Source organism: Mus pahari, chromosome 14 (assembly GCF_900095145.1).
Source record: "Mus pahari chromosome 14, PAHARI_EIJ_v1.1, whole genome shotgun sequence".
Taxonomy (NCBI): domain Eukaryota; kingdom Metazoa; phylum Chordata; class Mammalia; order Rodentia; family Muridae; genus Mus; species Mus pahari.
In genome coordinates this window covers 83614135-83628280 of record NC_034603.1, presented here as the reverse complement: position 1 = coordinate 83628280, position 14146 = coordinate 83614135, and the positions used below count along the sequence as shown (strand labels likewise).

The window sequence follows — 14146 nt, the reverse complement described above, 5'->3', positions numbered from 1 at the left end:
GTCGCCAGTCCCTACAAAGGTGCGCTGAGTGGTCGCCAGTCCCTACAAAGGTGCGCTGAGTGGTCGCCAGTCCCTACAAAGGTGCGCTGAGTGGTCGCCAGTCCCTACAAAAGTGCGCTGAGTGGTCGTCGTCCTCTGTGAGCCGCGGTGCCGTTGGCTGCACTGCTGAAGAGACTGCGCTGTCGGAGGCCTTCTGCAAACACAGCAGAGCCTTGGGTCTTTTGAGCCTGCTCCAGTTCAGAGCCGGGAGTCAGAAGAGGGCCATCCCAGGAAAGGAAGGAGACTGGCTAATGGGCTCTGGCAGACAGGAAGGAGTTTTATTTGTGTGATTGTATTTCACTACAGGGAAGTTTCCTCCACTCTTTTTATCCCTTAATGATGAGGAAGGTTCCCAACTCACAATTAGGACCTTGTGCACATTGGCCTTTTCAAGCTCACAAAGAAGTTGCCTTCTGTTAATGGGCCACATAGGGAAAAATTGAGCAAAGTTCTCAGTCATTAAGATAATTAGCTTGGAGGCAGAGAAAAAGCTGCAGCCTAGTGGGCTGGAGAAGCACATTGCGCATGCGCGCGCACACACACACACACACACACACACACACACACACACACACACGGGTGTGAGTGGGGGTGCCTGTTCAGTGCTTCTTTAAGACATGAACAGCGACGACGGATACTTGCTGTTTTGGCTGGCTGCCTGGCTGGCTGGCCTGTGAGCCCCCAGTGCTGGGGGTTCAGGCATATGTATCTATGCCTGGCCTTTGGTATGGGTTTTGAGGTTTCTCATGCTTCAGTCACAGTGCTTTTTACCCTCTGAGTCATCTCCCAAGTTTCATGAGACTTGGTGTGGGGTCTTTTTCAAGATAGGGTTTCTCAGGGCTGGAGAGATGGCCCAGCAGTTAAGGGCACTGACTGCTCTTCTGAAGGTCCTGAATTCAAATCCCAACAACCACATAGTGGCTCACAACCATCCATGATGAGATCTGATGCCCTCGTGTGTCTGAAGACAGCTACAGTGTACTTATATATAATAGTCAATCTTTGGACCAGAGCAAGAAGAGGTCCTGAGTTTTTCCCAGCAACCACATGATGGCTCACAACCATCTGTCCAGCTACAGTGTACTCATACATATATAAAATAAAAATAAAAAAACTTTTTTTTTTTTTTAAAGATAGGGTTTCTTTATGAAGCCCTGGCTGTCCAGGAACCCACTCTAGACCAGACTGACCTGCAACTCAGATCCGCCTGCCTCTGCCTCCTGAGTGCTGGAATTAAAGGCATGAGCCATGCATTCTATTCTTAACTAGTCAAGGTAGATAGCTAGACCTTTGTAGATCGGTCTGCAGTTGTGGACTGGAGAGTTATCTTAGTAAAGTGTCTACCACAGAAGCACAATGGCCTGAGTTGCATCATGGGCATGGTAGCACACATTAATAATTCTAGCACTGGGGAGGGCAGAGACAGGCTGGAACTGCAGACAGCCTGCCTTGCCCGTTTGTCACTGCAGAGCCCATGAGACCCTGTCTTGAGCAAGGTAGTGGCTCCAACAGGTGACATTGATGTCTGATCCACAGGAACAAAATTAAAGATGAAATAGAGGTTCTTCTGAATTCTAAAAGTGACATTTTCAGCTAGTAACTTTCCTCTCCCCCCTGGTTTCAAAAGGGATTTTAAAGATGTATGTAGCACTAGTACAGAGAGTTGCTGACTTAGAAAATGCCACCTGCCTGTTGGTTTTTGTGACCCCTGATACACGTGACCAGGACAACTGAGGTTGTAGGCTGCTGCTAGCCCTCAGATCTGATGCGCAGCATCATCAAAAAGTCAAAGATGGGGCTGGAGAGATGGCTCAGTGGTTAAGAGCATCGACTGCTCTTCCAGAAGTCCCAAGTTCAATTCCCAGCAACCACATGGTGGCTCACAACCATCTGTAACGGGATCTGATGTCCTCTTCTGAAGACAGCTACAGTGTACTTGTCATTCATATATACATATATATATATATACATATATATATGTATATATATATATATATAATTTTTTTAAAAAGTCAAAGATGCTAAGCCTCAGGAGTGTGAGAAATGGCCCCCTCCTGGCTGACCGCTTGGTGGTGGCCTAGCTGGCTGCTAACATTCTGCAAAGATTGGACTTGAAGGTAGCTGGAGATGGCTTAGCTGTTAGGAAGACAGGATTTGGTTCCCAGCACCTGTGTCGTGGTTATGTGTAACTAGGTCTAGGGGATCTGGGGCCCTCGGGGTTATGTGCACATGCCTATTGGTCCACAGATATACATGCATTTCAGCTACAACACTAATATTTTAAAAAGATAAAGCCAAGTAGATCTCTGAGTTTGATGCCACCAGCCTCATCTACAGAGTAAGTTCCAGGACAGCCAGGGCTACACAGAGAAACCTCTTAAAAAAAAAACCAAAAAACTAATAAATTAATAAAATAAGCAAGCCTGCTTACTGGTCTAGCTGTGTGTGCAGTGCCCAGTGCTTGAACCCAAGGCTTACCTGCAGCCTAGCTTTAAATTCTTTCTTTTGTTTTGTTTTATTTTGTTTTTTAATTTATTATATGTATATGAGTAACACCAGAAGAGGGCATCAGACCCCATTACAGATGGTTGTGAGCCACCATGTGGCTGCTGGGAACTGAACTCAGGATCACTGAGCCGTCTCTCCAGCCCCTAGCTTTAAGTTCTAAGACAGTAGTTCTCAACCTTCTTAACTGTGACCCTTTAACACAGTTCTTCATGTGATGATCCCCCAATGAACCATAAAATTATCTCATTGCTACTTCATGACTAATTTTGCTACCGTTATGAATCTGTAAATATCTGATATGTGAACCCAAAGGGGTAATGACCTGCAGCTTGAGAGCTGCCGTTCTAAGGTCATTGATCAAACGCTCAGAAGATTAGGAAGCTGGCCTTTTGGCCTGCTGTTGCCAGGTAATGGAAATACAGTAGTGGAAATTCCCTTTAAAAACTGGGGATGGGGGTGGGGAACCAGGAAGGGGATAACATTTCAAATGTAAATAAATAAAATATCTAAACAAAACAAAAAACCTGTCCATTGGGCAGGAGAGATGGCTCAGTGGTTAAAAGCATTGACCACTCTTCCAGAGGTCCTGAGTTCAATCCCCAGCAACTATGTGGTGGCTCACAACCATCTGTGATGGGATCTGATACCCTCTTCTGATATGTCTGAAGACAGCTACAGCCTTATATAAATAAAATAAATTTTAAAAATCTTTAAAAAGCCAGGCAGTAGTGGCACATGCCTTTAATCCCAGCTCTTGGGAGGCAGAGGCAGGTGTTTTTCTGAGTTTGAGGCCAGCCTGGTCTACAGAGTGAGTTCCAGGACAGCCAGGGCTACACAGAGAAAACCTGTCTTAAAAAAAAAAAAAAAAAAAAAAAATCCAAAAAACAAGAAAAACCTGTACCCATTCAGACTAAACTACAACTCTTGACTCTATAGTCAGGGCAGGATCCTTTTAGGGTTTTCTTCCACTGCTGACAGCTCCAGAGTCCTGAACTGAGACAAATGGGGTTAGGAAAGCCTTCCCCACCTCTTGAGTAAACAAAATTATACAGAAACTGCCTCTAAGAGGCACCAGTGGGAGCCCACCCACACCCCGACTGGCCCAGGCACATCACCCCTTAGACTAAATGCCTAAATGCAGGTCGCCATGATGCCCCATGAATCATTGTCTCTGGCGGCCTATAAGCTAATGTATCTGGCTTTCTGTTTTGAGGAGTTGAAGTGGGGTGTACCCACTGGAGCCACCGCAGTTTCTCCTCCTAACTGAGGTGTTCATAATGCAAACGCTCTGACCCCGACTAATCATTCCTTTCGTTAAGCACGTTACTGAAAAACTGGTGGTACTTTGGGGTATGGTCAAAGCCTCTTTTAGTCCCAATAAGGGCTGGCCCAAGCGAATGTTCTTAGAATCTCTAGCGTCCCGCGCCTCAGCAACCCTGCCGCAAACCGTGCACCCTCGTTCCAAACGTCCACCGGCCGAGAGCCGGGCTGGCCAGGAGAGCGGAGCCCAGGGCTCCAGCTTGGAAGCCACAAACCCACAAGCAGGGCCACCCGCTGAGACCCCTGCTGGCCTCATAAGCCTTCTGGGAACGAGGAGTCGCTTGGTCTCCCTTCTTCCCTGATTCTGCGCCTCCCCACAGGGCACAACGATGCCGCCCTCATTGGTGGCCAACAGGGTCTCCCTCCGGGAGCTGGCTGACCTGGCAATTGGCACTCCAGAGGTGGGCGCGGTGAACTTTACGGCCTTGCACACACTGATAGTGTCCATTCTCAAGAGCCTCAACCTCCAAGAAGTACTTATCGACTTCCACTACCCATCGGCTGAGACTGGCCGCGGAGCTGAGTCGCTGCATGGCACCCACAGCGCCCCGCATTTGTCAACCAGCAAAGAGAAGCACCGAAGTCTACCGAGGCTGTCCCAGACTCCGCAAGAGCTGGAAAACCAGGTGAAGGACTTGGGTAGCCAGGTACAGGACCTCACCAAACAGTTTAAAACTATGGACAATAAAGTGCAGGGCATGGCCACACAAATAGACCAGATCTCCGTCCCTGAACTCCAGCAGCAGGAAGAGGAGATGGCTCTGGTGACCCAACAGATATCCCTAACAAAGTTCTCCAAGATCTATGAATCTGAGGAGATGATGGAGAAGCCTGAGCCCCCAGTCAAGATGCCCACCCAGATGGTCCAACTAAAGCCCTCAAGGACTCCCAGCCTGACCAAGGTGGGTACATTAACCCTACAAACCCTCTGCCCCTCGGGGCTACCCTTCAGGCCCTAAGCTACCCCCAATAGAAGGGGTACCAGGTCTGGCTTCACATGGCTCCTGCTCTACCTTGCAGTCCACGAGTGTGCTCCAAGACCTCATAGAAGATGTGAAGATTCTGAAGCAGGCTCCTGAGCTGCAGGTGAGGACACCCTAGGGACCACACCTCACGAGTGGGTTGATCCTTTGCCCCTACTCTCTTGCCTCATTTTTAAAATATGATTTGTTTGGTTTTGTGTGTATGTTTGTTTGTTATGTGTGTTTGAGCACCCACATGCATGCAGTGCCTGAAGACTCCAGCAGAGGGCATCAGATCCCAGGAACTGGAGTTAGTTGTAAGGCGCTATGTAGGTGCAGGGTACCATACCCATACCCTTCACAAGAGCAGTCAGTGCTCTTACCTGCTGAGCCATCTCTCCAGCCTCATTCCATTTCCTAAAGCCATTAATAACTTATCAAGATACCTATAATACCTAAATTGATTTAGAAGGTAGCTGAGACATTGCAGTGAGTTTCCTTAAAAATTGAGACTATCCTGGTGTGGTGGTTCCTTTAGCCCCAACACTTGGGAGGCAGAGGCAGGAGGATCTCTGTGAGTCTACATAGCCAGTTCTTGGCTAACCAGTGCTACACAGTGAGACCTTGTCTCAAAGCAAGCAAGCAAAGTTCAGAGTTTCTGCTCTATTCCTGTGAGGAGACACCATGACCAAGACAACTCTTACAAAAAGGAATTGGGGCTGGCTTACAGTTTCAAAGGTTTAGTCTATCGTCTTGGCCAAGAGCATGGTGGCACGCGGGTAGGCACGATGCAGGAGAAATAACAGAAGAGCATGGTGACACATGGGTAGGCACGAATGGTAGGAGGAATAATGGTAGGAGAAATAACAGGAGCTCTGTAGCCAGATCAGCAGGCAGTAGGAGAGACCCTGGGCCTGGCTTGCCCCTCAGTGACACATTTCCTCCGAGACCACGCCTCCCAGTCATTTCTAGTAGCACCCCTAAACATTTAAATATGAACATTTAAATATAAGTCCCTAAACATTTAAATATAAGAGCCTACAGGGGCCATTCTCTTTGGGGGCCCGGGGGAGGGGTTGGTTTTTTTGAGACAGAGTTTCTCTGTATAGCCCTGGCTGTCCTGGAACTCACTTTGTAGACCAGGCTGGCCTCGAACTCAGAAATCCGCCTGCCTCTGCCTTCCTAGTGCTGGGATTAAAGGCGTGCGCCACCACTGCCCGGCTACAGGGGCCATTCTTATTCACACCACCACACAAAGCAAAGTAATGTAGAGCGCGTAAGGCATGGTGGTTACTGCCTGTGATCCCAACAGCCCTGGGGAGACAGAAATGAACATACCTGCAAGCCCCAGGCCAACTCGGTCCGCTGCAAGTTTTGGGCCAGTCTGGCAACTGGAGAAGTGCTGGGTCTTTGCTCAGCCTCCAGGGGGCAGCAGAGGTCTGAGGAAAACACCCCACGGATACACAGAAGAGGGCGGGAGGTGGAGGAGGAAGAGAGGTGGGGGTGGGGCAGAAACTCGGGGTTGACCGGTCCAGGCTCTCAGATGGAGAAATCTCCACACCCCAGAAGCTCAGTGTGTTTATTGCTTACAGTTGAGCAGGGAGGTAAGGTTACTGCACACAGATGAACAAGGAGACAGGTTTAGGTTATCTCTGCAGGAGCAGAGCCCTCTGTAGGGAGGGGAGCAGCCTCCAGTCTGTAAGCATTTAGGGATGAGATGTGGCTGTTTAATGCACACACACACTGTCAACATCTACACACAGACCAGAAAAAAGGCTTTACCATGAGCCATGATTCCCCACCACCGCCACCACCCCGAGCCTTATGGGTACGTGTGTGTGTGTGTGTGTGTGTGTGTGTGTGTGTGTGTGTAGGGGGAGTGTTTGGGGTGTTTTACTATTCCCCCATGGTTCTGAGGATGTGGGATCCCCGACTCAGCTGTACGTGTGTCAACAGTACACATTCACAAAAGATTTCACTCAGAGCTTCCTCCACCCCCTACAAGGGAGAGTAGAGAACTTGGGGAGCGTACATGTTTATTGCTGACCCAAGGTCAGTCCTCAATGAGGGCAGTAGGGATGGAAAATGGGATAGCAGTGCCTCGTCAAGGTTACAGACACAAGCCACAACAAGCTGGGGACACTTTCATCTTGCCTTCTCATCCTGAGGGAGAAGTTAGTCCCGGTGGGTTCTTCATGAACTGTCCTGTGAGCACAAGGAAACAGAAAGCAAAGTCCTCTCACACAGATCAGGCCGGGGGGGTTGGTTACAGGTAGCCTTTATAGGAAAGAGGAACCATCAGAAAGAAAGGATGGAGAGAGGCCCAAAAGAGAAAAGGATGCAAGACAGGCCCAAGGAGGCCCTGGGGGATCTCTGGCTTTCAACCCAGCCTGAGCCTCACACGGGCCTGGGGAACCGTTGCATCTCTGGTCTTTGCTCTGGGAAGTAGACCTCACTTTCTCTATTGTTGTCGCTGCCGTTTCCTTTGTTCGGTTTTTTAAAGCAGGGTCTCCTCGTAGTCCAGCTGGCCTTGAACTTAACTGTGTAGTCAAGGCTGACCTCTGACCACTTGGTCCTTCTTGTCACCTCTCAAGGCCTGTGGTAATCAGCATGCATGCAGCACCATGTCTGGTCTTTTTCCAAACTTTTGTGTTTGAAGGGTCTGTTTAGAATCTGGTCTTAGATCCTGGAGGTCACCACAAGTTGTAAAGAATAGTTGAGGGGCGCTGGTGAGATGGCTCTTCCGCAGGTCATGAGTTCAAATCCCGGCAACCACATAGTGGCTCACAACCATCCTTAATGAGAAACAAATAAAACAACAACAACAACAAAAACCAAAACCCATGGGCAGGATTGAGCGGGGGCTGGAGCGAGCAGGGGCTGGAGCTAAAGGGAAGAACAGTTGACATCCTGATCACTTGCTGGAGCCCACCCCCTGACGGCGCTTCCCCTTCCGTGACTCAGGCTAGCAGGCAGTGCTGATGTACTTGCTTTTGGAGAGACAAGGTAGATCTCAAGCTGTCGAGCTGGAAGCTTTAGGTAACGAGTAGCATGCAGTGATGCCAAGGTCAACTCTCGCCCCACATGAACCTGACTGGTCACTGTTGTCACTCCTTCCTTCCTTCCTTCCTCCCTTCCTATTGACCAGGAAAAGAACTGGGGACCTAGCTTTCTATGCCACGTAAAACTAGGTAGAAATGAGGATCCAGAGACTGTCCCTTCACTAATACCCATAGGCTTCTCATTTCCTTTTCTCCTTACACCAAGGCAGGGTGTGTGTGTGTGTGTGTGTGTGTGTGTGTGTATGTGCTCGTGTGTGCGCGCTCGTGTGTGTGCATATGTGTATGTGTGCAGGTGCATGCACGTGTGTGTGTGCGTGTGTGTGCAGGTGCATGTGTGTATGCACGCATGTGTGTGCGTGTGTGTGCATGTGTGCAGGTGCATGTGTGTGTGCGTGTGTGTGTGTGCATGTGTGTGCGTGTATGTAGGTGTGCGTGTGTGTGTATGTGTGTGTGTGTGTGTGTGCAGGTGCACACAGGAGGGCTGAGGTGATGGTCCATTTCTAAACTCTGTTTCCAGGAACTCCTTCAACGTTTTAATGAACTGGAGAAGCTAGTTAAAAGCCGAGAAGAATACCTGGTAATATGAACAAGCTCTGGGGGAAGGGTCCTGAGGGATAGATAGAGGACATCTCTTCAGCCTGGCTTCTCTTTAGGCCTGGTCCCAACTCCCATCCCTGCATATCTGTGTCCTTTGGGGATAGGGGGCAGGGCATATGCACTCTGCCACTAAGCGGCACCACTTCTGGGTGGAAGGGCAAGTCCTTGCCATCTTTGCTCAGGGCTCTATCCAGAATCCACATAAGCTAAAGCAACCAACAGCCAATTCTGTACCTCTGGCTGGTCACTGAAAGCCAGTGAATCTTCCTGAGGCTGTGGCTGTTGGTAGTACCCAATCAATCTTGTTGGTCCCAAACTGCAGGGAACGGATGTGCATGCATGCTTACATATGTGTGTACATTCATACTAACATGTCTGTGGGTGTGCGTTCATGCTTACACACGTGTGTGTGTGGGTGCATTCATGCTTATACATGTGTGTCTGTGCATTCATGCTTACACACGTGTCTGTCTGTATCATGATATGTTATTCACAGGATCTGTTAAGTCGGAGGCTGAATCTCCTTGCTCCGGATGGTGAAGAAATCACCATGGTCACCTGGGAAGAGCTAGAACAAGTGATTAGTGACGGCTGGAGGGCCTCCAAAGGGGTAAAACGGGGCACCGGGCCACAGCCTTGGGTGGTTCCAGAGAACGGGCACCGGGTTGCAGCCTTGGGTGGTTCCAGAGAACGGGCACTGGGCCGCAGCCTTGGGTGGTTCCAGAGAATGGGCACCAGGCAGCAGCCTTGGGTGGTTCCAGAGAACGTCTCTTATCCATTCCACTGTCTCATATTCTGGTATTTGGACCTTCACTACTCACTTTGTAGATATTTAAAACATTTTTCCAGGATGACATTGGCATGAGTAACCCAGACGCATTCCCCGGTTTGGAATGACAACTTTATGCTTTGTCTACCTGTTGCTACTGTGTGGACCCAGCTTAGAGTCCAAATAGAAGCTTGGAGGGAGGTAGTTTCTTCTCTCAGTCTCCTCCCACATGGACGATAAGCCATTGTTGAGCTTTGCTGGTGCTCTGGGTGGAAAATGATGCCCGGGGCTGGTTTGCTTTGCTTCCATAGCTCGTTAGACTTCCTTTTATAGTCCATGCTAAAAAGCATTCATCCCACAGCTGGAGAGGTGGCTCAGCGGTTAGAGCACCGACTGCTCTTCCAGAGGTCCTGAGTTCAATTCCCAGCAACCACATGGTGGCTCACACCCATCTGTCATGGGATCTGAGGCCCTCTTCCACTTCTGGGGTGTCTGAAGATACAGAGTACTCATATGCATAAAATAGATCTTATTCAAAAAATAATGAAAGCTGTAAACTTTAAAAAAAAAAATTCATCCCTTAGCATCTACGGACCAGGGTAACCAGAACTGGAAACAGCTCTCTAGCAAGGGGTCCCTGCTTTTGTGTCTGTCCATCTTGAGATGGTACACATCATCCCTACATCCTTGGCAAACCCTGGTGATTTTTTGGGTTGTTTGTTTGTTTGTTTGTTTGTTTTGAGACAGGCTTTCTCTGTATAGCCCTGGCTGTCCTGGAACTCACTTTGTAGACCAGGCTGGCCTCGAACTCAGAAATCCACCTGCCTCTTCCTCCCCAGTGCTGGGATTAAAGGCGTGTGTCACCACTGCCTATGATATCAAAAAATGCCTACGATATATCATGCTTTGGTGGCCTGGCAGGCTAGAGAAAGCTAAGGCAAAAGACAAAAGTCTTATTTTGCAGATCCCTATTGTAAGCCAGGAAGAAAAAAGAGGGAAAAATCCAGGGCGGGCGTGTCGACAGCGCAGCAGGAAGAGCTATGTGTAGTCCGTGTAAAACCTGTCATAGAGGGGTAGGCAGTAATCCACGTTCTGGGGAGGGAGAAGGAAGGGGGATCTTGGGAGTGTGCTGGCTATTCACCCATGCTGAGTACGTGAGCTCACAGTTCCATGAGAAACCCTGCCTCAAACAGATCAAGGAGGAAGACTGAGAAAGGCACACCACAATGACCTCCTCTGGCCTCCACAAGTGGACACACACACACACAAACACACACAGGAAATAGCCAGTAAATGATTTTGCCCCTCATAATCTTAAGGCACCCAAATTCCAAATCTCCACAGTACCTTGAAGTCAAAACTGGAGGGAAACCTAGCTGAGCCTGTGGGCGGGGTGTCAGTCAGTCTGCCTAGACTGCAAGATGTCCCTGCTGTACGGGGACAGCTAAACTGCAGATCAAGAGCTATGGGTTATGAAAAATTAATTCCCATATCAACTGCTTCAAAATCTTGAGCAAAGCTTTGTGCTATATATTTTGAGACTGTTAGAGGCACTGGATTCTTTAAACTATTACGGTTGGGCTTATGACGTAGACTTCCATTACACTTGAACTTACTCTGTGTGCCTATATATGGCTGTGTGCCTTCCAGGATGCTTATGTGGAGGTCAGAGGACAATCCTAAAGAGATGGTTCCCTCCTTCTACCACGTGGGTGCCAGGGGTGTACGGAGGTGAGGCTTGGTGGCAGATGTTTTTACAAACCGAGCCGTCTCAGCGCCCCCTCAATGAGTGTACACCACGTTACATTTTTTTTTCCCTAGAACCCGGCTGTGTTCACCTATTAGTAAATAACAGTGTTCCCACCCCAGAGACTCTCTCTATTTCCCCACAACTTCTGTAGCTGCTGTGTCCATTTTTCTAGGATTTCATCCAATGTGCCTATACTCAACTGTAAGGAGTCAGCAGCCCCAGAAACCTCTACATCACTATGCTAACCCCACCCCCTATTCTGACCTTTTAATGACAAAAGGAACTTTGTAGGTCAGATGAAGTCCAGGATCTTGAGGGAGAGTTGGATCTTACAGAAAAGACTTCATCACAGAAGGCCTTTGTAAGAGGCAGTGGGACCGAGAACAGCTATATGGAAGGACATAGTAGGTATGGAAGGAAGGTTGTGAGTTCAAGACTGACCTTGGGGGTTGTCATAAAGAGCAAGTTCAGGGGTTGTGGCTGTAGCTTGGTTGGTGGAATACTTGCTGCTCATGCACACAATGCTGAGATCAGCCCCCTAGCACAGATAAACTGGGCACGGGGTGACTGTTGTAATCTCAGCACTGCAGAGGTAGAGGCAGGAGGATCAGAGGTTTGCTGTTGTCAGCTACATCGGGAATGCAAGTCTCTGTCTTAAAGCAAATAACCACAACAACAACAACAAAAATCTAGCAGGCTGGTAATCCCAACTATTGACGCAGAGAGACCAACAGCTGAAGGCTTGCCGAGGCTACAGAGTGAGTTCAAGGCCAGCCTAGACAATTTATGGAGACACTGCCTTGAGAGGTAAAGGTTAAAATGAAGGGCTTGGAATATTGCTTCGTAGTAGAGGAGCTAACATTTGCAAAGCCCAGGTTTATCCCCAACGTATCTCTCTCTCTCTCTCTCTCTCTCTCTCTCTCTCTCTCTCTCTCTGCCTCGTTCTCTCACACACACATAGACACACACCCACACACAAATATAACAAAATCACACACAAACACGCATACACACACACACACACACACACACACACACACACAGGGTTGCTTCACTGCAACCGTCTTAAATCATCCCCGTCAAGTACCCAAGACGGCCTTCTGCTCAGCTTCTTAGTGGTTGTAATCAGTTTCCCTTTCCCGTTTCCCAGAGCTCGGATTCGTCCACAGCAACAGTTGGCAAGCACAAATTTACCTCAAGTGACCTCTTTCCGAGTGGAATGTTTCTCAGGACTGCTGACCAGGCTCTGGATTCCACTGGTGGTGTAGAAAGGGTCTCCAGCAGAGATCAAAGCAGATCTACTACTGCACTTCGGGATATGGCCCGTGAGCCAACCCAGGTCATATCCGAGACAGATCGCCAGACATATGCAAGAAGAGATGAGCAACTCCCTGGTCAGACTCAACGGGGCGGGGTACCTAGGTTGGGACCACTTGGCATGGATCAGCCTGCATTGATGCCCATCACTATGGGTCATCTTGGTGTAATGCCCCCCGAAATGGAATCGGTACCTGTTGATAAAGCGCAGAGTAGTGTGCTGCCACTGTCACGATCTGACAGGGAACTGAAAAAACTGAGTGCAATCCAGCTTGGTTCAGTTCCACCTAGCACATATCAGCAAGGCGTGATACTTCCTGGAGTAAGCCGAGAGGGCATGGAACGGGCTGCTATGCGTGACGGTGGTCAGGGACTGTGGCTCATGGCTCAGCAAGGGTTGATACCAGTAGGCGTAGATCAACATGGATTGCCAATACCAGTAGGCGTAGATCAGCATGGATTGCCGATACCAAGCCCAGGCCAGCAAGGACCGCCCCCACATCATATGGATCAGCAGGGATTGGTAACGCCTGGCACAGACCAACGTGCGTTCTCTACATCTGTGCCAGATGAACGTACCTTGGTGTCACTTGGTTTGATGCAAGTTAGTACAGATCAACAAGGTTTTAGACAGTCCAGCTTAACATCACGCTTTATACAACCTGGTGCAGAACTGCCCAGGCTAGAGCAACGTGACGTGGCACAGCCTGGTTTAGAGCGGCACAGTTCATTGCCTGTGGGGACAGAACGGCGGACTTCATTGCAGGTTCTTGCAGAGAAACGTAGTTCAATGCCCATTGAGGTAGAACGGCAGAGTCTGGCACAGTCTAGGGCAGGTCAGCAAGGTTTGGGACAACCTAGCACAGTTTGGGGTGGTTTGGTACAGCCTGGCACAGACCAACATTTGGTGCCTCCTGGTGTGGGTCAGCCTAGCTTGATTCAGCCTGGTGCATTTCCACTTAGTTTGGCGCAACTTGGTGCAGATCAGCAAGGTCTAATACAAACAGACACAGGGCAGCCTGTTTGGGTTCAACCAAGCACAGATCAGGGTGGCTGGGTACAGCCTGGTGCATATCTGCCCGGTCGGGTACATCCTAGTGTAGATCAACGTGGTTTAGTACAAGTTGGAATGGATCAGCAGGAGCTGAAACAGCCTGGCGCAGTTCAGCACGGACTGGTGCAGCCAGGTGCATATGCACCTGGGTTGATGCAAGTTGGTACAAGTCAGGATGGTTTATTTCAACCTGGAATGGATCAGCGTGGTCTGGTACAGCCTGGTACAGACTGGAGTTCTGTGCAGCCTGAGGTAGATCAGCTTGATATGGTACAACCACGTGGAGTTCTGCCTGGCCTGGCACAACCACATAGAGTTCTGCCTGGCATGGTCCAACCAGACGGAGTTCAGCCTGGCGTGTTGCAACCAGGTGGAGTTCAGCCTGGTGTGCTGCAACCAGATAGAATTCAGTCTGGTGTGTTGCAACCAGGTGCAGCTCAGCCTGGCATGGTCCAGCCGGGTGCAGCTCAGCCTGGCTTGGTCACACCAGGTGCAACTCAGCCTGGCTTGGTCCAGCCAGGTGCAGCTCAGCCTGGTATGGTCACGCCGGGTGCAACTCAGCCTGGCTTGGTCCAGCCGGGTGCAGCTCAGCCTGGCATGGTCCAGCCGGGTGCAGCTCAGCCTGGCATGGTCCAGCCGGTTCCAGTTCAGCTTGGCATGGTTCTGCCGGTTCCAGTTCAGCCTGGTGTGCTGCAAGCAGGTGCAGTTCAGCCTGGTGTGCTGCAAGCAGGTGCAGTTCAGCCTGGTGTGCTGCAAGCAGGTGCAGTT

General features: G+C 49.6%; 1 protein-coding gene across 1 annotated transcript in view; it reads left to right on the top strand.

Annotated features, from left to right (window-relative positions):
* Positions 1-4196: 4196 nt before the first annotated feature.
* Positions 4197-14146, top strand: part of Qrich2 (glutamine rich 2) — a 26932-nt gene continuing 16982 nt past the window's right edge. Inside the window, exons 1-4 of the mRNA XM_021213741.2 lie at positions 4197-4769; positions 4888-4953; positions 13211-13583; positions 13695-14138. Coding sequence (XP_021069400.2) covers positions 4197-4769; positions 4888-4953; positions 13211-13583; positions 13695-14138 — 1456 coding nt within the window. The remainder of the gene's footprint in view (positions 4770-4887; positions 4954-13210; positions 13584-13694; positions 14139-14146) is intronic.